Source organism: Cupressus sempervirens, chromosome 10 (assembly GCF_028749045.1).
Source record: "Cupressus sempervirens isolate cs-2001-9-10 chromosome 10, ASM2874904v1, whole genome shotgun sequence".
Lineage (NCBI taxonomy): Eukaryota > Viridiplantae > Streptophyta > Pinopsida > Cupressales > Cupressaceae > Cupressus > Cupressus sempervirens.
The window spans coordinates 40,738,794-40,765,221 of record NC_143127.1 but is presented as its reverse complement, the minus strand read 5'-3'; the positions used below and the strand labels follow the sequence as shown (position 1 = coordinate 40,765,221).

At 38.3% G+C, this 26,428-nt stretch overlaps 1 protein-coding gene across 1 annotated transcript in view; it reads left to right on the top strand.

Moving 5' to 3' along the window:
• LOC149532462 (uncharacterized) overlaps positions 1-26,428 on the top strand; it is a 162,089-nt gene that overhangs the window by 111,930 nt on the left and 23,731 nt on the right. Inside the window, exons 4-5 of the mRNA XM_089803411.1 lie at positions 2,354-2,718; positions 3,611-3,706. Coding sequence (XP_089659537.1) covers positions 2,354-2,718; positions 3,611-3,706 — 461 coding nt within the window. The remainder of the gene's footprint in view (positions 1-2,353; positions 2,719-3,610; positions 3,707-26,428) is intronic.

The window sequence follows — 26,428 nt, the reverse complement described above, 5'->3', positions numbered from 1 at the left end:
TAGAGTTTTGGGTTGTGTAATGTCCCCTTTTCCGTGCTAGGCCTTTCTGGCGCCTTGTTGGTCTATCTTTCCATGTGGATAGGCTAACGACATTAATCTAGAGGATGCCAGCTAGTCGCAAGAATTTATTTGGTTTCGTTTGGGGAAATATTAAAGTTGAGGAGCTTTTCTATAGTTAAGTCACTTTATTTTATAAAGTTGCTTTATGACTTAAAGTCATTTTTATAACTTAAAGATGAAAATGACTTTTATCCCACATTGCCTAGTTGTTTGTACTTCCCCTCATATCAAGGTTATAACAGCAACGAGCTTCCTTGGGATTGTCACCATGAAATATACCAATAGATTGAAAGATAATCTTGGTTGCTTAAATGTGACTGGTTTTCTTAAGGATGAAACCCCTTAAGAAGAATTGAGAGATTGGACGTAGCCCTAGTATCTCACCTTACTATGTTCAGGCCGGAATTAGAGGCAGCAAAGCTGGAGTCAGCATGAATCATTCTTGAGGTTGTGGCAGATAGGGAAAAGAGTTCAGTCAGCCGAGGGGAAGGTTCTTTGGATATAAGTTCATAGGTATGAAATATGGGAATTAGCAGATTGGGTGGCAGTTTTGAGACGTCAACTTGTAGGACAGTCAGTCTAAGGCCCACGGGACAGAGGTAACATACACGATTCTTCTGAAGTCTGAAGCATTGCATTTGTATTGGGTTTGGTAGAGTAGTGGCTTCCTTTCTAGGCTCTGGCTGAACAGCAGAGACACCATGTGGAGGCTGGTGATCACAATTCCGTGGTTATTGCCCAGCAGCCAAGAACTCCACGTATTCCCAGCACTGAGGCATCTGCAGGAGAGGGTATGCATGAGTAGTATGCTTGGGTGGAGCTAGTGTGCAGGTTACTGAAACCATGGCGGAGGATATTCTGAGAGCGGCATAGACGGTGGACTTGAGCAGATAGTAGCAGGCGTGTATATTTCCCCAACCGTGGCACACTCATATCATTGAAATCATGGTCTGGTACACCAATCCCAGGTTTCTTCTATCACGTTATTTCTGCATGTTAGGATGTCATCCTAAGGGAGTTAGGAGTTACTTCATTTAATTCTGCATTTCAGTTAGCATTTTCTATCAGTAGTTGTAATAGACATTTTCTTTCAGCAGTTGTAATAGAAATTATATATCAATGCAAAAATAATGTTCTTCTTGGATCGCCACTGGCACAAAAACTTTCTGGAGACAATAAGTCAATTTGTTTGAGCAGCCACACTACAAATTTGATAACAGTACTAGTAAGGACAGTATAGGTAGAGTACTAGTGCTTCTTTATCACAAGTTTTTATCATTTAATAGATAATAATAAGAAATTGATTTGTTCACTGATTTCGGGGCAACTATCCACAATTTAACTGTAAAGTTGACAAAGTCGTTTGGTTTCTAAAAGCAATACATAACGAAATTAATATTCTGCTGTCCATTACTTCAAACATATCTAACAAGAGACTGTCAAGTGCTTCAATCTTTGAATTTTAATTTGTTTATACTCATTATAGTGCTGCCTTCAATAATTTATCTCATTTTAGGCTACAAAACACCTTTAATTTTGAAGAAAACTTACCTTACAATCCCCAATCACAAAATGCTCTTATAACCAGAATTTTAATGCCTCAGAACTTGTCAATCAGAGTGCATATGAAATAAGTAATTATGGTGGAATTTTGAGAAGTCAAAATATTACATGCATGTATTTATGTCAAGGTGCAAGAATCCAAGAACACAGTAACTTATGACTCTCAAACTTTAAAATTCTTGATATGGCATTAGAGTAAGTTATTCTTGTCTGTTGCAAAAGACAGTAAGGGTGCATTGGACATGGTTTTGTACAGTGAGGTATTATGAGATAAGTGCAGACAAACAATATTTTTTAGAGTGTGGTTGTCTTGTAGGCTTCTGCAGACATTCATCGACCGTCATTTTGACCATGCCATGTTATGTTGCTGCTGTCATTCTGCTGTCTCGTAGAAATTTGGGTCTCTCTCTCTCTACATACACACACAAACACACACACACACACACACACACGTTGCTATTCCCTCACTATCCCCAAAAGATAGCCCTTGGACTGCTGTAATGTGCCCTCTGCCATCCTTAAATGTGTTATGAAACATAGGCTCTCAATATAAGTAGAATATAATTGAAGAGTATGATAGCTGAAGCTTGGTATTTGATTCGGCTCTTAATTTAACTGTTAATTTCAATTTGTAGTTTTGTAGTGTAACTTAAAATTCAGGCTTTTCTCTTGTCACACCATAAATTATCTTGATGAATTGTTTGACCTCCAACTAAATGTTTTCTATCAGTTGGTCCTAGGTCTTCTTCCAATGAAAGAGAGTCATCAGTTGAGTCACCTGATGATTTTGAACACCGATTGTTTGGAGGATTCAATGACAATTATCCACAGCCAAACTCTTTTTATCAGAAATTAGATAAAATTGAAAAAGCTCGCAGACAGGCCAGCTCTAGCTTTGTTAAGGAGGATTGGGGTGGTGACTCAGGTTGGGAGGGTGATCAAATAGGTCTTGACAGTGACACGCTGAATGATGGGATGGATGATAAACTGAAAAAGGCTGCTCTAGAACATGATTATGGTGCAGTGAGACAGGATGACGACTATTCCTTTCGGCCTGATACTACTTTTACATCTGGAACTCAGTACAAAGTACAGGTAAAGCACACTTTTTTGATGGTAGAATGCAATACACAATGGATAAGAATCATGTTTCTACAGGCAGGGGGATTTTAACACTGTTTTTACATATTTTGCTCATGTCCTAGCTTCCATTAAGTGTATGGAATCTGGATTACTCAAGAGGCATGTTGATAGTTCTATGACATTTGTCAGGTCAGTCATAAGTCTTAACTGTTACTCCTTTATTATAATCCCTTAGCTCCCTTTTAGCTTTTCTGCTTCTCTCTAAGTGACTCTCTAAATGATGGATTCTTTGAAACTTTCACGGGTCAAATCTATTGCTGTATTTAAGATCGCACATTGAACTTTCTTAAAATTTTCCAGCTGTCCCATTGGTTTGGAGTGATCCATTTTAATCAGTAGCTATACCTTGAGTAACCTATTATCTAAGCTCAACTTAGTAAGCATGCATTCTTAGTCCTATTCCTCATGATGAAGGTTGATCAATCTGATACACACCCAGGGATTGAGCCATCTGGCTACTTTAGTAGATGGTAAATTTGTCCAGCACTAGGCAGGGAGGTCCAGGGCCCTATCTTTAGTAGTTGGATTGGTTGCACTGCTCCCTATCTATAGTAGTGGGGTTTGAATGTTTGAGTTTCACTACCTATAACTTTTTAATTGTTTATGGGCAAACTTATTTCAGTTTTAAACCCACAAGATTCCCATCCTTTTCTATGCCTGTGGCAGGCTAAATGGGTTTTATTTTGGTTTCCTTTTTCACTTTAAGTCGTGGATTTATTTTGAGCATTTCTGTTGGGTTCATCTTTTTGTGTAAAGTCTTTCCTAGTTCATGGTATTGTAAGCTTGATTAGAAGACTGAAAATTATGTTCAGTTTCTTCTTAATTAACATAGAAAATGTTACAGGATCTGGATCTTACAAAGCCAGCAGTTCAAAAGGTCTTTAGGCGATATACGTTTCAGACTACAACAAAGGAGGTCTTGCAGAAAGCAGATTTTAGGGTAGTATATTCCCTTGTCCTGCTTGCACAGTTTGTAATTTGAAATTGAAATGTAATCTGTTTTACATTGCAATATGGAAATTATTTGTGTTTGTAAGGATGCAGTAATATTCATTCATGTTTGTTTTTGCGCTTCTAGTAAACAAAGGGGAATTAATTGGACAGATAATCATTTTAGGCACATGATTAAAAATAACCTAGCCTCAGTTGGTATCATAGTTCGAAAAGCATGTACGGAGGCATGAAATGTTCACCCCTTATTCTTTTGGCTTGTTTTGAGAGAATAAAATTGAGATGCATAAAGTGTTTGGCATTTCAAGTTTCATTCACCAAATTTGGATGGACACAGAATATTCAGTGCATTGAAAGAGAATAGACAGTTGATTGCATAACACCATATTTATCACCACAACAAAAGCAGTAACCATCAAGCACTAAACTGAATTCAGATTTGTCCAATTTATTTGTAGACCTTAGTAGATAGCCAAGCAGTTTATTTTCAGACCTTAAAGTGAACAGAAAAATTCTTTAAACTCCTTCAAATGACTTTGAGCAAAAATCAATCTAATGTAGATTTTAAACCAGAGAAATCCCTGCCAATTGTGCAGATTCAAGTGACCAGTGAAAACCCATGTACCAAATGAGAAACAGTGCCCAGCCGAAGGCCAATTTGTCTAGCAATATCAGTTCTTAAGCAAAATCTGCAAGTGACATAGCAAAAGGTGATGCCCAACAATGAGGAATGCATTAAATCGATACCCAGAGATATCTATCATTCCTAGTGAATAATGAACACAACTATAATTTCCAGAATCTCTTAATGTAAGAAACCTCTGGAGGCGAAATTTTTTAACTACAAATTTCTTGCCTCCTTGTCTTTGTTTTGATGAATGAATGTGGTGTACTTTTGATATGACAATATAATGTTGCAAATTCAAGATATTGCAATAATAAATTTTCCAATTTTAAACTGAAATTACATTGAAAATACACAGCTGAAAATCCCAGATTTTATACCAGCTTGATTACTCGGAATTTTCACGATATAACGACGACCCAATTCATTAAATAACCCCTATTATCAATAGCAACAATGCCCAAAAAATCCAGGAGTTACAACTAATGAACTCACAAGTTATACATGCCTTAAAAAGTTAAAACCCTCTTAAACGATGAATAATAGAAGTGGATGAATTCTTCAACCAAGAAATGTTTGTAATCTGATTTATAATTGCAGCAATAATATATTTAGGATCTGCAGCTGCTAAACCTTCAAATACATGCTCAAAGCCTTGTCCAAAATCCTCAAAACTTCACCAATTAAGCTCAAAAATGACCACTGTATGTAGCGAACCATTTAAGCAATATTCAGCTGATTTACCACAACCTCTGATGGCTGGAATCAATAGAGTTTTTCTTTCCAATGGTCAAATATGGCTGAAACCCTAGCTGGTTCCTTCTCCTAGCAAGAACTCCAAAAACATGTCAGATATTATCAAGAATGAATCTATTTGCTTTTTGAGACCTTTGTATAAATCCAATCTCCTTAAAAACATTGTATAACTCCGATCTCCTTAAAAACATTTCAATCCTCTTTCAAATCCACTTTATATTATCTCTCCCCAATCTCCTTTATATTATATTACTTTATAACCCCAATCTCCTTAAAAAGATTTTTAATAAAAAGTTAATATTATCTCCTCATCTTATGTACTTAAGTGACATTTATTCGAGAGTCATGACCCCATCACACATAAAGTGATTTTAATACCTTTATATTATAATTGCTCTTTATTAATAAAATAATCATTTTATTAATAATCACATAACTTCGTAAATAATCATTATTTCTCAATTCTGGCTGAACCTGGGAGTAAACGACTGTGTCCATTGTGCATCCAATTGCCTTACTAAAATTAGTAAGGGTCCCTCTCAATCAACCAGTTATTCTAATTAGTAAATCCATTACTCTGAGCCCCAAAACCACTGACAGGGGAAAATCTAGAACCTAGCCAAGCACTGTGGTGGATTAATGCCACCAATTGCACAAGTAACTGATTCTGAAGACCCTATTGTTGAAATTAGAACACTGCATAACTAGAGAACAATCTTAGTAAAACATATGAATAATAAAACACAAAATTTATCCTGGAATAATAATTACCACTCATGGAATAATGATTAACCCAAGGGATGGAATTGGTCATAGTTAGAATTAATACTGTTTAAGGGATAAAGTTGTGATCCCATAATTGGATGATTGCACACTCTTGGGCTTAGTGCAGGGATGGCTTCAAGTGGACCTATCATGTTTCCTTCCCTAAACCTGAATGCTTTTAGATACTAGGGTAAATCCAAGGATACATTCTAGTGAAAGATAAGGGATCTAACAATACATATATTCATGTGTATGCTTTGTGTCTACATATATTTACATGTATGCTTTGTGTTTGCATACATGTATTCATTTATATACATTGTCTTTTTATGTGTATGCTTCATGTTTGGTTCATGCTTGATATGCTTCAATTATGTCTGCTCTACGAGTTTATATGATTATTGCAAATATAGTTCTTGTTGGTTGATCTAGAATACGAGGATAACTAAGAGGATTTTTTAAGGTCATAGATGTGTGTCATGCTTCTAATTCTCATCTTATATAAACTCGGATTCACATTCTTGAGAATTGTTGGGGCACATCTCTTTGGATTCAAGACAAACATATCTTACTTGAGCCAATATTAGTGTTACATAACAAAGGCTAATTATTTTCCTTGGAGGATCTAAAGATGAAAAATCTCATATTGAAAAACTTGGATAAAATTGTCCTTGCTTGAGGACAAACATTCTTAGGAAGGATTGTGAAAAAAAATTCACAACTTGAAAAATTTTGCTTGGCAACAACTAATGTTGAGTGGTAGATTTGCTTGGCACAAGAGGGTGCCGAGTGACAGGAGGACAGTATCGAGTGAGCTCAACACATGAAGGAGCCGAGTATGCTCGACACTTAGGGCAACTCGGCATAGTGTATGCCGACATTGTGCCGAGTTGGCTTGGCAGCAATGGATGCTGAGTGAGCTCGGTAGTGAAGATGCCGAGTGAGCTTGAGAGTAACAGCTGAGATGGAACCCACTCAAAGACTAGACCGAGTGGGTAGTATAACAGACTGCCATTAAAATGCAGAGAGCCGAAGGATGAAGATTTCAAATATGAACTTCTTAAATGCAAAATATTATGCAATGATGAATAGAAGAGGGAACAACATAATTTAGTATGCTTGCTTGCTTATATTCAACAAAACTTACAAATCTAGGAGCAATTCGACTTCAACCAGACAAGCCCTAAAAACTTCAAACTGGTAAAACTTTAAACTTTAAACTTATAGCTCTAATGGCTGCATACAACAATGCCTGGAGCAATCACTGCTTCACAGGTCGAATAAAAATGAACTTATAGAATAACAAGAAGAAACACGTGCAATTGTAGACACGAAACTAATTTCCTTCTATCTTTTGAACTCTAACTTGATCTACTGATCCATTTCCTTCTCTGCTCTATGCTCTTGCACTTCTCTGCCCTGCAACTGATCCAATCCCTCTACTCTAATCGAATGGATCAGATTCATTCCTTTTGTCTCTTTGCAAAAATGGTTTCCCTCTCTTTTCAAATTTGAACTCACCTACTTGTATTCAATATTTCTGATTGTTTGTGTAGGTCGTCAGGGTGGTAGGTGGGCGTTTGGCTCCAAGGGCAACTGCTTACACATTAAATATTTCTTACACTTCTCGTTTATCCTGAGCCAAACAAACAAGGGTCACTCTTGATCCAAATCAACTACACCAAGACATTTTCTTAGGTGTACAAAAGTTCCAATGCCTAAAGGCTTAGTGAATGTCTACTAGCTGCTGCTCAGGCTTGCAAAATTTCATCTTGATATCCCCATTCTCCACCAATTTTCTGATGAATTGATATCTGATCTTTATGTGCTTGCTTCTTCCATGGAAGACTGGATTCTTAGAAAGTGCAATCGAGGAGATGTTGTCACAGTAAATTGTGGTTCCATCCTCTTGCCTTTCATTCAAATTTGTCAGGTTCCTCCTTAACTAAATAGCTTGATATGCTACTGCATTTGCTGCTATGTATTTAGCCTCTGCTGTAGATTGAGCAACAATAGGTTGCTTCTTGGATGCCCATGAAATTGCACCCGATCCCATATGGAACATGTATTTGGAAGTGCTCTTCCTATCATCTAATCTTCTAGCCCAATCACTATCCGTGTAACCAACTAACTTGAAATCATTATCTGCAGTATACAAAATCCCAAATCCCTTGGTGCCATTCACATACCTTAGGATCCTATTTCTTGCTTGCCAATGGCAATCCCTTGGTGTTTCCATAAATCTAGAAATCACACTTACTGCATGCATTATGTCTGGCCGAGTTGCAGTCAAATACAACAAACTTCCAACCATACTCTTGTAAAGTGTTGGATTTATACTTTTGCTGCAATCTTCCTTGCTCAACTTTAGACCTACAACTATTGGTGTTGGGGCTGCCTTACCGTTCTGCATTTTGAATCTCTCCAAGATCTGCTTTGCATATTTTTCTTGAGAGATGAAGATGTCATCATGCATTTGTTTTACTTCTATGCCTAGAAAGTACTTCAAGAGACCTAGTTCTGTCATTTCAAATTCATTCTTCATGGCTTCTTTGAGCTCACCAATTAGGAAATTGTCATTTCCAGTGAAGATTAAATCATCAACATACAGGACAACAATCAACACATTTCCATTTGCTGCCTTGATGTACAGTGTGGGATCACTATCACTTTTGTTAAAGCCATTGCTCATCAAATATGAGTCAATCCTGCTGTACCATGCCTGTGGAGCTTGCTTGAGCCCATAAAGAGCTCTATTCAATCTATAAACTTTATGTTCTTCAATGCAACTTCATAACTAGGTGGCTGCTCCACATAAACTTCTTCCTTCAATACACCATTCAAGAAGGTGAACTTCACATCCATTTGATATACCTTCCATTTGAGTTGGGCTGCAATTGCTATGACAGCATGCACGGTTTCCATTCTTGCAACCGAGGCATATGTCTTAACATAATCTTTGCCATACTGCTACTTGTACCCCTTGACCACTAATTGTGCCTTATGCCTATCTATTTTTCCTTCAACATTGCACTTGGTCTTGTAAACCCATTTCAGTCCAATTACTTATTTCTTGGGAGGCAAAGTAGTTAACTCCCATGTCTCATTTTTTTCAATAGCATCTATTTCCTCATCCATGACATTACACCATTTCTCTTCATTCACAACTTCCTCAAAGGAAATTGGATCGCTATGAGAAAATAATGCAAAATTTACACTCTCATCATAATCTTGGTATATCTCCCTTAGACTCTTAGTCTTTCTTGCCAATAGGGAGGCGAGAGTGGGATCTAAATTCTCAATATTGCTGTTACTACTGTTTTGCGTACTAGATCGGGGCTATTTTGATGTGCTTGGAGTTGTTGCCTGACATGTTAAGGGCTGCTTGCCTTTGTCTGCAATCTATATTTGCTGCTCCATCATCTTGTTGATCACCAATGTCATCTTCTTCCTCTTCAAAAGTAGGCACTTTACTTGAAGTGCTTGAGGATTCATCTACCGAGCCATTCCATGATTGATTTTCAAAAAATTCCACATCTCTTGAAATGATGATCTTCTTGGCGATTGGATCATATAGCCTATAAGCCTTTGATTCTGAGTTGTACCTTGTGAAGATGCAATTCACACCTTTGTCATCCAGCTTTTGCCTTTATTTCTTAGGCACATGTGCATATGTTACACATCCGAACACTCTCAAGTGTTCAACTGCCCATCTATTCCTTGACCAAGTCTCAAGAGGAATCTTGTAACAAACTGATTTTATAGGACACCCATTGATTAAATATACTATTGATTAAATATACTACTGTTGCTACAGCTTCTCCCCAATATACAGTTGGGAGCCCTTTTGCTTTCATCATGCTTCTAGCCATTTCAACAATGGCCCTGTTCTTTCTCTTAGCCACTCCATTTTGCTGCGGAGTATAACTGGTTGTAAGCTCTTTCGTTATACCATTTTGCCTGCAAAAAGGTACAAACATATTGGAGGTATACTCCCCTCCTCTATTTGATCTAAGGACCTTAACATAGTGTTCACATTCTTTTTCAGCCAAGGCTTTAAATTCAACAAATTTGTCGAATGCTTCAGATTTGTTTTTAAAAAAAAAACACTCATGTCCTACGATTGAAATCATCTATGAATGTCATAAAATAAGTACTCCCCCCAATAGAAGTAGTTTGCATAGGGCCTACCAAATTAGAATGCACCAATTCTAATGGTGCTCTAGCCCTTTTAGAATTTTTAGAATTAAAGGGAAGCCTATGTTGCTTACCCAAAATACAAGCCTCATGCTTGTCATATGAATCTACTATGCTTGGCAAACCATCTACCATTCTTTTCTTGGACAACAAATTTAAACCAGCAAAGCCAAGATGTTCATACCTAAGATGCCAAAGCTTGGAGGGGTCTTCAATCACGCTCCTAAGAGCTGATTGCTGATGTACTGCTGTACATGCATACTTGGGAGGTGCAACACTGACTTGAGAAGAGAAACATGTCTCTATTCTCAAGGGGAACATTTGGTTCTTTGTCATTTGGACTGTTGCAAGTAATCTATTGCTCCCATCCTTTTCATGAATGACACACTTGTCATTTTTCATCAGCACTTTGTATCCATTTTGAATGAGTTGTCCAACGCTCATCAAATTGTGCTTCATACCCGGGGCAAAATACACATTCTATATCTCCTCCTCACCTTGCTTGGTGCGGACCATAATAGATCCTTTCCCACTATGGGAATGGTTCCATTATTTCCCATCTTAATTTCATACTTAAAAGTCTTATCAATGAAAGAGAATAAACTTTCATTACCACTCGTGGTTGCTACAATTGTTGTCTAAGTACCATACCTTAGGGCTGCTCTCTTCACCAATGTTACACATGATGAAGGCTGTGGGATTGTTTGCATTTCCCATGTTCACATCAGCTACATTAGCATTCTGCTTTGACTAATCACCTTGCTTCTTTCAGCATTCACTAGCATAATGCCCATACTTATCACAATAGTAGGAGTCAACATTGCTCTTATTAGAGTTGTAATTCTTCTTACCTCCTTTAGAGCTATTTTGAGAGGTACTTGCTCTCTCTTGGTTGCTTGCTCATCCTGAGCTTTCTGCATGTAATGTCCCCTCTTTAGTTCGACATGACAATGATCATGGATTTTGCCTATTCTAGACTCTCGTAGGCAAATGGTGTGGAGAGAGAGTCAATTCTGCGGATCAGATGGTCATATCTTGCTCTTGAAGAAGTGTTAAGAGGTTATATTTTATTATTATGTGTTTTGGGGCCTACATGTTATAATTTTAAGTTGAGTTGCACTTTTTATTTTATAAAATTACTTTATTATAAAAAGTGCATTATAATGAGATTTTATAAAGGATGTTTCTAGAAGTTTTAGAAAAAGTGCATTATAATGAGATTTTATAAAGGATGTTTCTAGAAGTTCTAGCAACTTCTTAGAAAAGTGAATAAATAGAGGGCTGGGCCTCTCATTTTGGACATGCTTGGATTTGAGATTTCTTCTACTTCTTCCATTGTGGAGCAAATTTGTAGTCTCTTGGGTCTGCAAATTATTATTTGATCTTTGGGAACGAATCACTCCCTTGGATTGGCGACTTTGAGGGTGTGAAATATCACCTGAATTGTTGCATTTGAGGAGTTGGTAATTCAGCCATCTCATTTGGACTTCATTGAGATTCAGTTATAAGGGTTTACTTTGGTTGGAATAAGGGTTTCAGTTGTGCCCTAGCATTTGTGGATTGATTAACAGGGTTTGAAGACACAGTTGTGCATTATTTTCAGACTGCCAGTCCAGGGTTTGGACCCACGTTTTTGCTCATAACTCCTAATTGGCTTGACGGATGAATTTCATATTTTAGGGGGTTATTCAGCAACCCTAGGCGCCCAGGTTTATTGCTTTTGGAGTGACAAAAAACGCTGCAGTATTTTTATATAGCAGCCGTTCCAGGCCGTACCTGTACGGCCCTGTTAGTTGGGCAGCAGCAGCAATTTGTGAGTCGGTTTGGGGCAGATTGTGAGGTCTTCGTGTGGCATTAATTCATAGCCGGCAAAATTGGAGCTATTTCAGGTGCACAAACTGAAGTTTTGATTGCCAAAATATTGCATGTTATGGATTAGAACAGTCAGCACTGTCATTGCATAAATAGTTATTTCCAGTCATTAATAACTGTTGTAAAAGTTTCGTCATTTGCATTCCAAATCTGAACTGGGTTATTGTTCATGTCATAACATTGCATTGTCAAGAGCTTGATGTATTAGAAGTGCATAGTTGTGACAGTCTCTCATTGTAATCAGTTCTATTTGCTGTCATAAAATCAGAATTGCATTGGACTTCATATTTGAGTTTCATATTGTCATCTATCTCTTAGATTGGTAGTGTTATAATCTGAAATTGTTGTTCACACATTATTGGCATCATATATTGAGGTTTCGTTGTACAACAATTAGTAATATTGCAGCCTTATTCGGTTACATGCCAACTGTTTGACAAAATTCCTAAGTCCAGTTTGAGGGTTTCAGTGGCCTTTATAGTAAGGCTCATTACAGTGGTATCAGAGCTATAAGTCCTGCCATCCTGAGGAGGTCTTATAGGGAATTTGGAACAGCTGGATAGAAGGGAAAGTGTTTGACGAAATGTCAAAACACTAAAATCAGAACATTTATGTTTGAGCATGCGACAGAGGCTTTATAATTTTCGCAATACCAAAGCAAGACAAGGTAGGATTTCAGACCTGCAGAGCGAACAGTCTAGCTCATCTGTACAGGTGGACATAGAATCCAGTCATACAGACACAGGGGAGGTATTCTTTGATCAAGACTACGACTACAATATGGATAGAGGCGGGAATGCCGGTCCAGATCAGCGAGAGGAAAGATTTTTACAGTTATTAGACACCTTGGCACAGGGACAGCGATTAGCCGAACAAAGAGCACAGGAACAGAATTAGAGAATGGAGCTTATGATGCAGATGATGGCTCGTCAAATGGGGTTGAACGCTAACATAGGTGGAGGAAATAATCAGAATGGTAACAATTAGAATGGGAATAATCAGCATGGGATACATAATGGAGGCGAACAAATTAGGAACAATTACGGTCATGCACCCCAGCAAGCTAGGACAGTGAGTTCGAGACCTATGATTCCCACGTTCCTTCCTAGAGCTCCAGAGCAGCCAGTACCAGAACCCCAGATCACTGACATACAGGATCAGCTGAGGAGAGATTGGGAAGCAGGAGGTCCAGATTTTACAGCTGCAGTCACCTTTAGAGAGTATATGGATGTGCGGATGAAGCATATGCCTCGTGGACATGACAGGACTCAGAGCTATGAGCTACGAAAGAAAGTAGGGAAACTTCAGTTACCATATTATGATGGCTCGGGGAAGTCTACAGCAAGAGCTTGGGTTCAAAAACTTGACACATACTTTCAATTGAACCCTATGTCTGAGGAAGAAGCTATTAAGTATGCAGCAATTCACCTGGATGGGTTAGCACACGAGTGGTGGCATCATGGTATGATCACTATGGGTCATGCACACATTACCTCATATGTGGAGTTTACAGAGAGACTGATTGAACGTTTTGATAAGAAGGATCCAGAACTCCATTTCAAGGAGTTAGCTCAGCTTAAACAATGGGGATCATTGGAAACATACATTTCAAAATTTCAGAAACTTGCAGTGTTAGTAACAGATATATCTGAACGGAGGCTATTGGTTTTATTTATGGATGGGCTAGTTGATCCGTTGAGAGGGTGGATTAAAGCTCTCAACCCTCCCACTTTGCAGGAAGCCATTAAGAAAGCTCGTGACATGGATTCCTCTTCAGCTTCTAAAAATAAATTCCAAGCAAAGAGTTTCCCTTCAGGAAAAGATAGGGACAGGAAGCCCTTTCATAGAGAGGCACAACTACCTAAGGAGGAAAGTAAGAGGTTGGACAAGGAGACACTTAATGACTTGCGTAGGAAGAAGCTATGCTTCTATTGCAAAGGCCCGTATGAGTATGGCCATGACTGTCCTATGAGGCCAAAAGGGAAGACCAACCGAGCAATGTGGGCTTATTACGAAGGCTTAGATTCAGATAGTTCAGAACATCATGATGAGGATCCTGATGAAGCAGAGGGAGAGCAGGAGATAGACAGTGCAGGGCAACAGCAGGGAACAGAGCTACATTTACATGAAGCACGACTGTCTAGTATCCAGAGAGAGGGATCTTTCAGACTTCGGGGAGTTTTGGCTGGGCAGAAGGTTATTACATTATTGGACACAGGTGCCACACATAATTTCATTGATGCACGATTCGTGGAGAAGCGTGGACTCATTACTGAGGAGTTCGTGGGACTAAGAGTCAAGGTAGCTGATGGATACACTCTTCGTTGTGACAGGATGGTACGAGACCTACCTTTGCGCCTGAACAACTATGAGTTTAAGGCGGACTATCATGTGGTCAACATGGGTGACATGGATATAGTACTTGGAATGCAGTGGCTACATTCATTGAAGGTGGTTACCCTGAGACTAGAGGATATGGAGATACAATTCGAAGTGAATGGTAGGACTCATGTGCTTAAGGCTATCCGTAATGGAGACATCAGGACTATCTCATTTAGGTGGCTGGAGAGATTAACTAGGCATAATGACATAGAGTGGGCAGCAAATTGTACTTTGACACCTACACAGGAGGAGCAACATAAGACGGAATATCATCCTGATATTCAGAAATTGAGGATTAAGTACGAAAAGTTATTCAGTGAAATTCCACCAGGCAGGCCATCGGACAGAGGCATTGAGCATGTTATTGAGCTGGAGGAAGGTGCTAAGCCTATCATGATCACACCATATCGACACCCAAAGCGACTCAAGGATGAGATCGAAAGGACCATCGAGGAGTTGCTAGCTATGGGGCACATCCGACCAAGTAAGTCACCTTTTGCATCTTCTGTTGTTTTGGTAAAAAAGAAGGATGGAACTCTTCGGATGTGTGTTGATTACAGGGAATTAAATAAGAGAACCATTAAGAACAGGTATCCCATTCCTCGCATTGATGAGTTGATAGATGAATTGCATGGGGCTTGTTATTTCACGAAAATTGATTTGAGAACAGGATATCACCAGATCAGAGTCCGTGAACAGGATATTGAGAAAATTGCTTTCAGATGTCATTGTGGGCACTTTGAGTTTGTAGTCATGCCTTTCGGTCTGACCAATGCACCTGCCACTTTCCAGTCCACTATGAACAGAGTTTTCCACCATCAGTTGAGGAAATTCGTGCTGGTGTTTTTTGATGACATTTTGATCTATAGTCGATCATGGCAGGAGCATCTAGAGCATTTGGAGACAGTGTTGAGCATTTTACAGAAGGAGTCCTTGTATGCAAAAGAGTCCAAATGTGACTTAGGGATGACCGAGCTGTTATAATTGGGACACATTATTAGTGCAGATGGAGTGCGGATGGATTCTGAAAAGATTCGCGCTATTGTTGATTGGCCTCCACCAGAGAACCTTACACAGTTGAGGGGGTTCCTTGGTTTATGTGGTTTCTATCGCAGGTTTGTCAGTGGCTACTCACGACATGCAGCTCCCATGACAGATCTACTGAAAAAAGGGGAATTTGTGTGGACTCAGAAGGCACAGGACTGTTTTATGAGATTTAAGGAGATAATGACTACGTGCCTAGTTCTAGCATTACCTGATTTCACGAAGCCATTTGAACTTCAATGTGATGCATCTGGAGAGGGAGTAGGTGCTGTACTTATGCAGAATAAGCACCCCATAGCTTATGAGAGCAGGAAGCTCAGAGGCCCCGAGCGTTCATTCAGTATATATGATAAGGAGATGTTGGCCATCATGCATGCTTTGGCCAAATTCAGACAATATCTTGTGGGTAGCAAGTTTTGTATTAAAACTGATCATAACAGTTTGAGGCATTTCTTGGGACAGCGGGACCTGAATGATCGCCAGCAAAAGTGGGTAAGTAAGTTGCAGGCATATGATTTTGACATCTCATATGTCAAAGGAACTCAGAATGTTGTTGCAGATGCTCTTTCTCGAAGGCCACACCTCACTCTTATGGTTCAGATATCAGGGGATTGGCGATACTTGATTATAGCAGAGTATGCCAGGGATACATGGGCCTCCGATATAGTGGAGGGAACAGTGATTGATACCAGATACACACTTGTAGACGATTTAATCATTTACAAGAACAGGATTTACCTAGTCCCAGGATCGAAGGTTAAGCAACTGATTTTTAGAGCATTTCACGACTCACCGACAACAGGCTATCCCGGGTACTTCAAGACTTACAGGTCAGTTCGAGAGCGGTTCACTTGGAAGGGGTTGAAAGCTGATGTTTTGCAGTACGTTCGAGAGTGTCTTGTTTGCCAGCAAAACAAACAAGAACACACCTATCCGGCAGGGTTCCTACAGCCACTTCCGATCCCTGACAGGAAGTGGGAGTGCATCTCCATGGACTTTATCACAGGTTTGCCCAAGGTACAAGGACGGGATTGTATTTATGTGGTGGTAGATAGATTAACAAAATATGCTCATTTCTTTCCTATCACCACTACCCACTCAACAGCTCAGGTGGCAGAGGTTTTCTTTCGGGAGGTTTTCAGATTGCACGGATTGCCTCGGAACATTGTGAGTGACAGGGATAGCTATTTCATGAGTCATTTTTGGCAGGAGGTATTCCGGTTATGTGGCACGGAGCTTACACCCAGCACTAGCTATCACCCACAAACCGATGGTCAGACGGAGATTGTGAACAAATGGGTGGAAGGGTATTTAAGGAATTATGTGGCAGCTCAGCAGCGAGCTTGGGTCAGATGGATATATCTCTGCGAGTATTGTTACAATACTACATATCACATCACTATACAGATGACACCCTTCATGGCACTTTACGGTTATGAAGCACCTAGTTTCTTGGATTTGTTGTTGGGCGACAGCCGGGTACCCAGTGCAGGAGAATTATTATAGGAGAGTAAGGATATAGTTGCTACTCTCAAAGATAATATTGCGAGAGCTCAGAACTAGCAGAAGCAGTATGCAGACCAGAAGAGGACTGAGCGTAGTTTTGAGGTGGACGATATGGTTTACCTCATGTTGCAGCCATACAGGCAATCTACTCTTAAGAAGAGTGGTGCAGAGAAACTCAAGCCACGCTATTACGGACCATTCAGGGTTATCAGGCGAATTGGTGAGGTGGCTTATGAGTTGGAGCTTCCGGCAGACAGCAGGGTGCACAATGTGTTTCATGTGTCCCACCTCAAGAAGGCGTTGGGTCGGAATGTGGTGCCTTCCGCAGTATTACCTCCTTTAGACAATGAGGGAAAATTGATTTTAGTGCCAGAATCCATCCTGGAGAGCAGAGAAAAGCAGCTTCGCAGAAGAGTGATCAGAGAATACTTGGTTAAGTGGAAAGATCTACCTGTTGAGGATGCTACTTGGGAGGGGGAAGCTATTTTGCAGCACCCGGCGTTGAGATTGCTTGAGGCCAAGCAATTTCAGGAGGGGCGGACTGTAATGTCCCCTCTTTAGTTCGACATGACAATGATCATGGATTTTGCCTATTCCAGACTCTCGTAGGCAAATGGTGTGGAGAGAGAGTCAATTCTGCGGATCAGATGGTCATATCTTGCTCTTGAAGAAGTGTTAAGAGGTTATATTGTATTATTATGTGTTATTGGGGCCTACATGTTATAATTTTAAGTTGAGTTGCACTTTTTATTTTATAAAATTACTTTATTATAAAAAGTGCATTATAATGAGATTTTATAAAGGATGTTTCTAGAAGTTCTAGAAAAAGTGCATTATAATGAGATTTTATAAAGGATGTTTCTAGAAGTTCTAGAAACTTCTTAGAAAAGTGAATAAATAGAGGGCTGGGCCTCTCATTTTGGACATGCTTGGATTTGAGATTTCTTCTACTTCTTCCATTGTGGAGCAAATTTGTAGTCTCTTGGGTCTGCAAATTATTATTTGATCTTTGGGAACGAATCACTCCCTTGGATTGGCGACTTTGAGGGTGTGAAATATCACCTGAATTGTTGCATTTGGGGAGTTGGTAATTCAGCCATCTCATTTGGACTTCATTGAGATTCAGTTATAAGGGTTTACTTTGGTTGGAATAAGGGTTTCAGTTGTGCCCTAGCATTTGTGGATTGATTAACAGGGGTTGAAGACACAGTTGTGCATTATTTTCAGACTGCCAGTCCAGGGTTTGGACCCACGTTTTTGCTCATAACTCCTAATTGGCTTGACGGATGAATTTCATATTTTAGGGGGTTATTCAGCAACCCTAGGCGCCCAGGTTTATTGCTTTTGGAGTGACAAAAAACGCTGCAGTATTTTTATCTAGCAGCCGTTCCAGGCCGTACCTGTACGGCCCTGTTAGTTGGGCAGCAGCAGCAATTTGTGAGTCGGTTTGGGGCAGATTGTGAGGTCTTCGTGTGGCATTAATTCATAGCCGGCAAAATTGGAGCTATTTCAGGTGCACAAACTGAAGTTTTGATTGCCAAAATATTGCATGTTATGGATTAGAACAGTCAGCACTGTCATTGCATAAATAGTTATTTCCAGTCATTAATAACTGTTGTAAAAGTTTCGTCATTTGCATTCCAAATCTGAACTGGGTTATTGTTCATGTCATAACATTGCATTGTCAAGAGCTTGATGTATTAGAAGTGCATAGTTGTGACAGTCTCTCATTGTAATCAGTTCTATTTGCTGTCATAAAATCAGAATTGCATTGGACTTCATATTTGAGTTTCATATTGTCATCTATCTCTTAGATTGGTAGTGTTATAATCTGGAATTGTTGTTCACACATTATTGGCATCATATATTGAGGTTTCGTTGTACAACAATTAGTAATATTGCAGCCTTATTCGGTTACATGCCAACTGTTTGACAAAATTCCTAAGTCCAGTTTGAGGGTTTCAGTGGCCTTTATAGTAAGGCTCATTACACTGCACCACCATTCCTTTGACGATTCCTTCCACGACCTCTACTTCTTGAGCCTCTATCAGAGCCATTTCTTCCTGTCCCCTGCCTCTTGAATTCTCTCGAGCTTTGAAAGATTGCTCTTGAGAAGTTGTTGCTGATCTGTTTATCAGGTGCTCGTGGGTTTGAAGAGTTCCCATCAACTCATCCATGGGCAATGTGGCGAGGTCCTTTGCCTCCCCAATGGTCATCACAAGATTGTCATATTTTTGAGGTAAACTCTTTAGTATCATTTCCACAATCTTTTGCTCTACATAATCTTCTCCATTTGATTTGAGTTGGTTTATCAAAGTGGAGATTCGTGAGCTGAACTCTGCAATAGGTTCATTATCCCTTATCTGAATGTTCTCAAACTCCTTTCTGATCATCTGTTAGCTTTACTACACTGGCCTTATTAGTCCCCTTGAAATTCGTCTCAAGGATATCCCATGCTTCCTTTGTATAATTTGCTATTGCAATCTTGGGAAAAATTGTCTTTGTCATTTTTGCCTCAATCAGACTTAATGCCTTAGCATCCTTTCTCCTTGACTCTGTCAATTGAGTCTTATGTGGGTTTGTGAGGGTAACATACAGTGCTGGGACTGTAACATCATTGAATCCATTTATCACAAACTCCCACAAATCATTTGCAACCATTATGGTTTTCATCTTCTTTGCCCATGTATCATAATTGTGTCCATTAAAGGATAGTGGCTGCTGCCATATCTTTCTTGCATCCCTTGCCATGTCAAATATCCCAGAAAAAAACAAAAATGCCCTAATTCATTGTAAATGTGGTGCCTCAAAGCTTTAATACCAAGTGAAAAAATAAATCACAACTTCAAAAATTTTGCTCAGCAACAACTAATGCTGAGTGATAGATTTGCTCGGCACAAGAGAGTGTTGAGTGAGCTCAGCACATGAAGGAGCCGAGTATGCTCGACACTTAGGGCAACTCGGCACAGTGTATGTCGAGTGTGCTCGGCAGCAATGGATGCCAAGTGAGCTTGGCACTAACAACTGAGATGGAACCCAGTCAAAGACTAGACCGAGTGGGTAGTATAATAGATTGCCATTAAAATGCAAAAAACCAAAGGATGAAGATTTCAAATATGAACTTCTCAAATGCAAAATACTATGTAGCGATGAATAGAAGAAGGAAACAACACAGTTTAGTATGCCTGCTTGCTTGCTTGGTTATTTTCAACAAAACTATTACAAATCTGGGAGCATTCAGCTTCAACCAGACAAACCCTAAAAATTTCAAACTGGTAAAACTTTTAACTTTAAACTTATAGCTCTAATGGCTGCATACAACAATGCCGGGAGCAATCACTGCTTAATAGGTCGAATCAAAACGAACTTACAAAATAACAAGAAGAAACACGTGCAATTGCAGATACGAAACTAACTTACTTCTGTCTTCTGAACTTTGACTTGATTTGTTGATTGATTTCCTTCTTTGCTCTGTGCTCTTGCACTTCTTTACTCTGCAACTAATTCAATCCCTCTACTCTAATCAAATGGATCAGATTCATTCCTTTTGTCTCTTTGCAAAAGCAGTTTCCCTCTCTTTTCAAATTTGAACTCACCTACCCGTATTCAATGTTTCTGACTGTTGTGTAGGCCGTCAAGGTGGTAGGTGGGTGCTTGGCTCTAGGGACACCCGCCTACACATTAAATATTTCTGACAAGGATGGACTGTCATGCCTAAGCTAATTACAAATAAACAAATCCAATCTAAAAGATAACGATAAAATAATTAGCAATTATTTTTTTGTTTAAAAAGCAAGCAGGTCAACTATTCAATAAGGACTGGCCAAGAAGCCTTAACGGAAGCAAATTCCTAAGTGCATTCAAGTATAATTAATCAAAAACTAAATTAAGCAAGTAGGTCAACTATTCAATAAGGGCTGGCCAAGAAGCCTTAATGGAAGCAAATTTCCTAAGGGCATTTAAGTATAATTAATCAAAAACTAAGTTAAATTAATATTAGAACGTGGGAGGACTAGATAAGCATCTCCTTTAGAAGATTTTCATATTAAATTATATTTTAACTCAGGCCAACCCTTCTCGAAGTGTTGTTTCTTATGGTGAAGTGGTATAAAGGGGCGACACAAGGAGGATAGAGGAGATAGAAGGGAATAAAATATCTGGGATACAAGAGCAAAGATAAGTAGAAACAGATGTCAAGAGCAACAAATTATCAAATGACAACTTTTTAAAACGTAGTTGAAAATATAGTTATTGACAACTTATTGCCAAGGGCAAAAAAAAATTAAAATATTAGAGCTAAGTTTGAAACTTATCGAGAAAATATCAGGAATTTAAAATTTTCTTAAATAATTAGACATTCATTTTTTTGCAAAATTCAATAAGGAGATGCATCTAATCCCACTATTAGTGCCCTGCCCTTAGCCTCCTCTTGAATGGATTCCAATCCCATTGTAAATCCACCCTCCTCCATAGCCTCCCTCTTCGAATTGTAGATGTCGTCCTCAGTGAACAATGGAGGCTCTCCTGTGATGTGCAATCATAGTAAGGATCTATGTCATCTAAATCAAATGGACTAGTTGGTGCTAACTCTACCTTTCTTATACACAACTTAAGGTTATATTGTACAAAGACAAGGTCATTGAGGCGTTTATGTCCTATCTTGTGATCAATGGAGGTCTTTAAAGCGAAATCAAGTGTTAGTATATAATTTTCATTTAATAAAACATGAAATAACAATTAAAATTTAAAATATAAAAGAGAATTCAAGTGGATTTTGATTAAGTACGAACCTTCCACTCAAATCCTTGTGAGAAGGGGCCTTGTACGCTTTACCCTTGTAATGCCCCCTTTTTTTGGGACATTATAATTCTGTGTTGCCAACTCACTTCGCCTAGACATTTCCATTTTCAGACCCATCAGAGCAGTATTGGTAGGTTGGTTGGGTACTATTTTTAGTAAGTAAACAGAGCTTAGTATTATGGATATTCCAGAGTTGGTTTAGAAGTGTCTCGCCGAGAGCTTTCCAACGAGCTATTGCACGTGCTTATCCGAGTTCGTTTGATCAGTTATTTTAATGCCTGATGATTATATGGTTTACTAACTAAGTGACTATTAAAGTTCATTTAACTTGTCACTTTATTTTAAAAAGGTACTATGTTCACTTAAGTGACTAAAGGACAAAAACGCTTCTTTATCCCACATTGCTTAAAAGAGCGTGCATGACATTGGGAAAAGTGATAAAGGTACAACAAGCTCCACATGGGAAGTTATGAAGAATTATAATATTTAAAACAAATATTAATCTGGGAGCTGGAAACAGTTACTGGTTATCTCTTCGAGAACGCAAACCTTTGAAAGAACATTTGGAGGTTGAACACAAACCTAGCTTTCTTATAGGTTTTATCTACATTTGCCAATCTGACTGTTATTTTTGTTTATAAGATTGGATTTTTTCTAGATTGTTGCATGTTATTGTATTGTTGATGTATAATACAGTAATGTTATTTGGCAACTATTTGTGTTAATTGCCAGTTTAAATATGTACTTCTGAATATTGGAGGAAATAAACACACCTTTTTGAGTTTTCTTGTATGCATATTTGCTGGTTATAAACGATTAATGTTTTGGAATTTAGATCAAATATTGGTTTACTGTTCGGATTTAAATCTGCACTTTAATATCAAGGGTTTTTGGGAAAATATCCATAAAGGGATATTACAACCCGAAACCGTCAATGTGGTCATCAAATTCAGCCAATAGAGACTATCAACCACATTCATTGGGATATTGTTGAAAAACCAAAAATCTGCACATGTGATAATAGTTTGCTCATGCACTTGCTTGTTCCATCCAGTGCCCTTTAATGATGGTTGTGCTCCAGGTGTGTTCTAGGGAACAAAATAGCTGCCCAACCTTGATGTTGACGGGGATGAAGAACTAGGTACTCTAGAAGAGTGTGTGGAAGTGGTAAAAGAGGCACTCTATTTGCGGAACTGCGGGCCATGAAGAGATCCCATCATGTTCTCGAGTGCTGCTGCTTCTTCTCCAGCATCAACAGGATCACTTTGAATTTCAGCTATAGTTGCCCTCATAGCTAATCTCCCCCTCTCCCTATTCAATCTTTTCTCTTCATCAACTGTAAGTAGAGGATTAATGAATCTTTTAATTTCCTCATTTGTATTGTCACAAGGATTTGATTCATGTTTCCTTATGCTTGCAAGATGGTATTTGAGGTGGTTTATGCCTTCAAAAATTATTTTTCCACATTGAATGCATATCACCTTCCTAGGCTCATGTGGAGCTTCATAGGCATATCTCAATGCCTTATCTCTTGCATTTCTAGGCTGAGTGCTTATATATCTAGATGGGCATGGTGTTAGTGGCCTCTCTTCCTCTGAACTTGCCATGCTTATTTAATTCTTAATTGCTGCCCTACACAGAAATTTAAAGCATAAATTTAAAATTTATAGAAAAATAATTAAACAAAGTTAGAATTAGAAATAGAAACTATGTAAATTAGTTTGATTATTTTTAGACATCATTCAAAATTAAACATTAATTACACAAACAATTAGAGTTTGTTAAAAAAAAAACTACAGATTGTTCAAAAAATAATGAGAGATTCAATTTTTTTTGTCATAGTGTTGAAATGCCTTCAAAATCATTTCAAAATAAAAAACAAACTCAACTAACTTTATTGGGAAAGAAATTTTCTTCCAAAACTAGTTGAAATCTGCTTGAAATCCACCCAAATTCGGCTTCAATAGCTTGCAATCACCTAACTAGAGCTTTCAAGCCTTTTTTACTTCACTACTCCAAGTCCACAAAGCAACAAAATTAACCACAGGTATGTAGACACGTGTAAGTTTTTTAAAAAACTTGCCAAATCTTTGCCAACAAGTCCACGATTACTCAGCGACAAAAACTCGACAAGTTTTTGGGCAGCTGAGTTGCGAGTTTTTCTTCCCAGTAAAACTTGCCAAGCAAAAAAAAAACCGAGTACTCGAAGACTTTCCAACAATGTTTGTACGCATTCAATGAGGCCCTCCATGACCTCTCCATTGGGACCCTCGTAAGATGGAGAGAAGCAAAAGCAATGGTTGAGGAAGTACCTCATAAAATGAATGGGTTGGTGGAGCTGATTTTTCCACCTCCTATCAATAATTTCCCATATGGGGTCAAATTTTAGGCTGTTCCCTCTTGTAGTATGTTTTGATAGCCTCTTTGGCCCTATCCATGGCTTCATATCGATACTCCATTGGGGTTTGATTCCCATCTACCATTTACAAAACTCTAATTGAAAAGTAGGAAGAGATTCTCATTAATCACTAGAGACTAGAGTTACAAATTAATAATGAAAGACTTGATTCTTAAATTCAAAAAGGTTAAATAAGTTTCCAAGTTCTCTTAACAATTTCTATAGCAGTTTGTAAAATTGGTCATGAAGGATGATGTATGGAACACTCTCTCCATCAAGCTTCTTTAAATAACTTGAGTCTAGCCATGCTTGGCTCACAAACATTTGCTTCAAATAGATCAAAGAAGTAATAACACTTTGCAACATTAAGAAAATTGCTACAAGCTTTGTGATTGTTGGTCTAACCAAATCCTTCCCTTTGGTGTGTTCTCTTATCAAAGGGGAGAACCCAAGGGTGATTGTAGATATATTTTGCTATCTTTCTTGCATCCTCTATGGCTGGTCTCACTGAACCCGATTTTCCTATATCCTCTAAATGAAGTTTACAGACATGCACCAGACAAGGAGACCAAAAAAGTGTGCTATACTTTTTGAGGAGGATCCTACGTTCTGCCATATGTGCCACTGGATTGATGGTTATGATTTGCACCACATTATCAATCCCCATCTCCATTGCAATTTGCTTTAAGAATAGAGCCAAAGTTTTAGCTGTCTTTACCTTGTGTGAGGCATTTAAGGATTTCATAAAGATTGTTTGGTCCTTACAAGAAACCACAAATTGATGATGGTATGGTTTTTGCATCTATTCATCCATTTGAAAGTATGGTGCAGGAAAATTGTTTCCATTGTAATTTTTGGTCTTCTACCTTATCTTTTGCCCTAGAAGCATCTTTGAGAAACCCACAAGCACGAAGTAAAATTAAGTACATAATTTTGATTAGACAAACTTATATTCAACCAAAAAAAAGTAAATTGTAAAATTGTAAAACATTTAAAAAGTAAAACAAGTAAATTGACTTCCCTCTCAAGTCTGCACGAGTAGGCACCTTGTTGCCCTTTCCTATCATTGTAATTTTGATCACAAAATTCAGCCAATAGGGACTTGCTGCTTGTTGAAATGACAAAAAATGGCACATTAAATATCAAATTGCCAATACACATCGTTTTTCCACCTAGTACCCTCCAATAATGGTTTTTCTCTAGGTGTGCCGTGCAAAAAAAAAAAAAAAACTATCTATAGAAGATGTATGTTGTACAAATGGTGGTGGTCTAGTACAACCAACAAAAGTGGTGGCTGAGGTAGATTTGCGGATCCGTAGGCCACGAAGAAAACCCATATGCCCTCAAGTGCTGCTTCTTCTAGATTGAGTGGGATAACTAGTCACAACCCATATTATTTCATTGCAATCATTGTTTTATCATTGTTTTAGCAAAGCCAAACTAATATTGGTGATCAGAAAATAAAATGATTCTTAAAAATGAGATAGTGTGAGATACCTTGCGATTCATAAATGGCTGGCCTCATGGTTAATTTTGCCCTTTTCCTTTGCAACTTTTTCTCTTTTTGGGCAACGAGCAAGGCATTTATCTCTCTTTATTTCTTCCATGGTGAACTTACAAACCCTTGTATCATGTTTTGTAATCCTTCCAAGGTGGTATTTCGAATGAGATATGCCTTCACTATTGAAGTCTTTCACATTTTATGAATATCACAGTAATATATATGGTTCCTTCAAAGCAATATTTCCATGCCTTGTCTCTAGTCCCTTTAGGACATGTGCCGACATATCTAGATGGACGTGTCTACTACAGTACTTGAAAACCCTGCAACTGATCTAGTTGTGGAGGTATCTCTATTTGCCATTTTAATGGAAAATTACCTACTCATACAAATTGAAGACGCAGATTTAGAAATTTTATAAAGAATTTTAGAAACAAACCAAATTAGTTCAAAACTTTAAACAAGTTTAAACATAGCTGAAACTCGTAAGTAAAAACAAAAATAGTGTTAGGTTATGTAATTTTTAAGAAAATGCAAGGTTGCACAGGGATAGGGATACTTGGGTACTTAGGGTGCAGGTACAGGTACAAGTATGACTACTTTTCAAAATAGAGGATGGGGGTACTTGGGTACATCATCTTTTTTGTTTAATTTAATATTTATAGAAAATCTGAAAATTAGTCATGATAATGATTTTTCAGAACAAGAATAGTGATAAAGTTTGCCAATGGAATGTAATGTGTTTCAGATTTGCAATATCATTATGTTGTAATAATAATATATGCTAAATGTTTAGATGCATAATAGAGAAGGCGGGCTTTGAACATTAACTTGAAGAATATAAATCATATAACAATGACATATT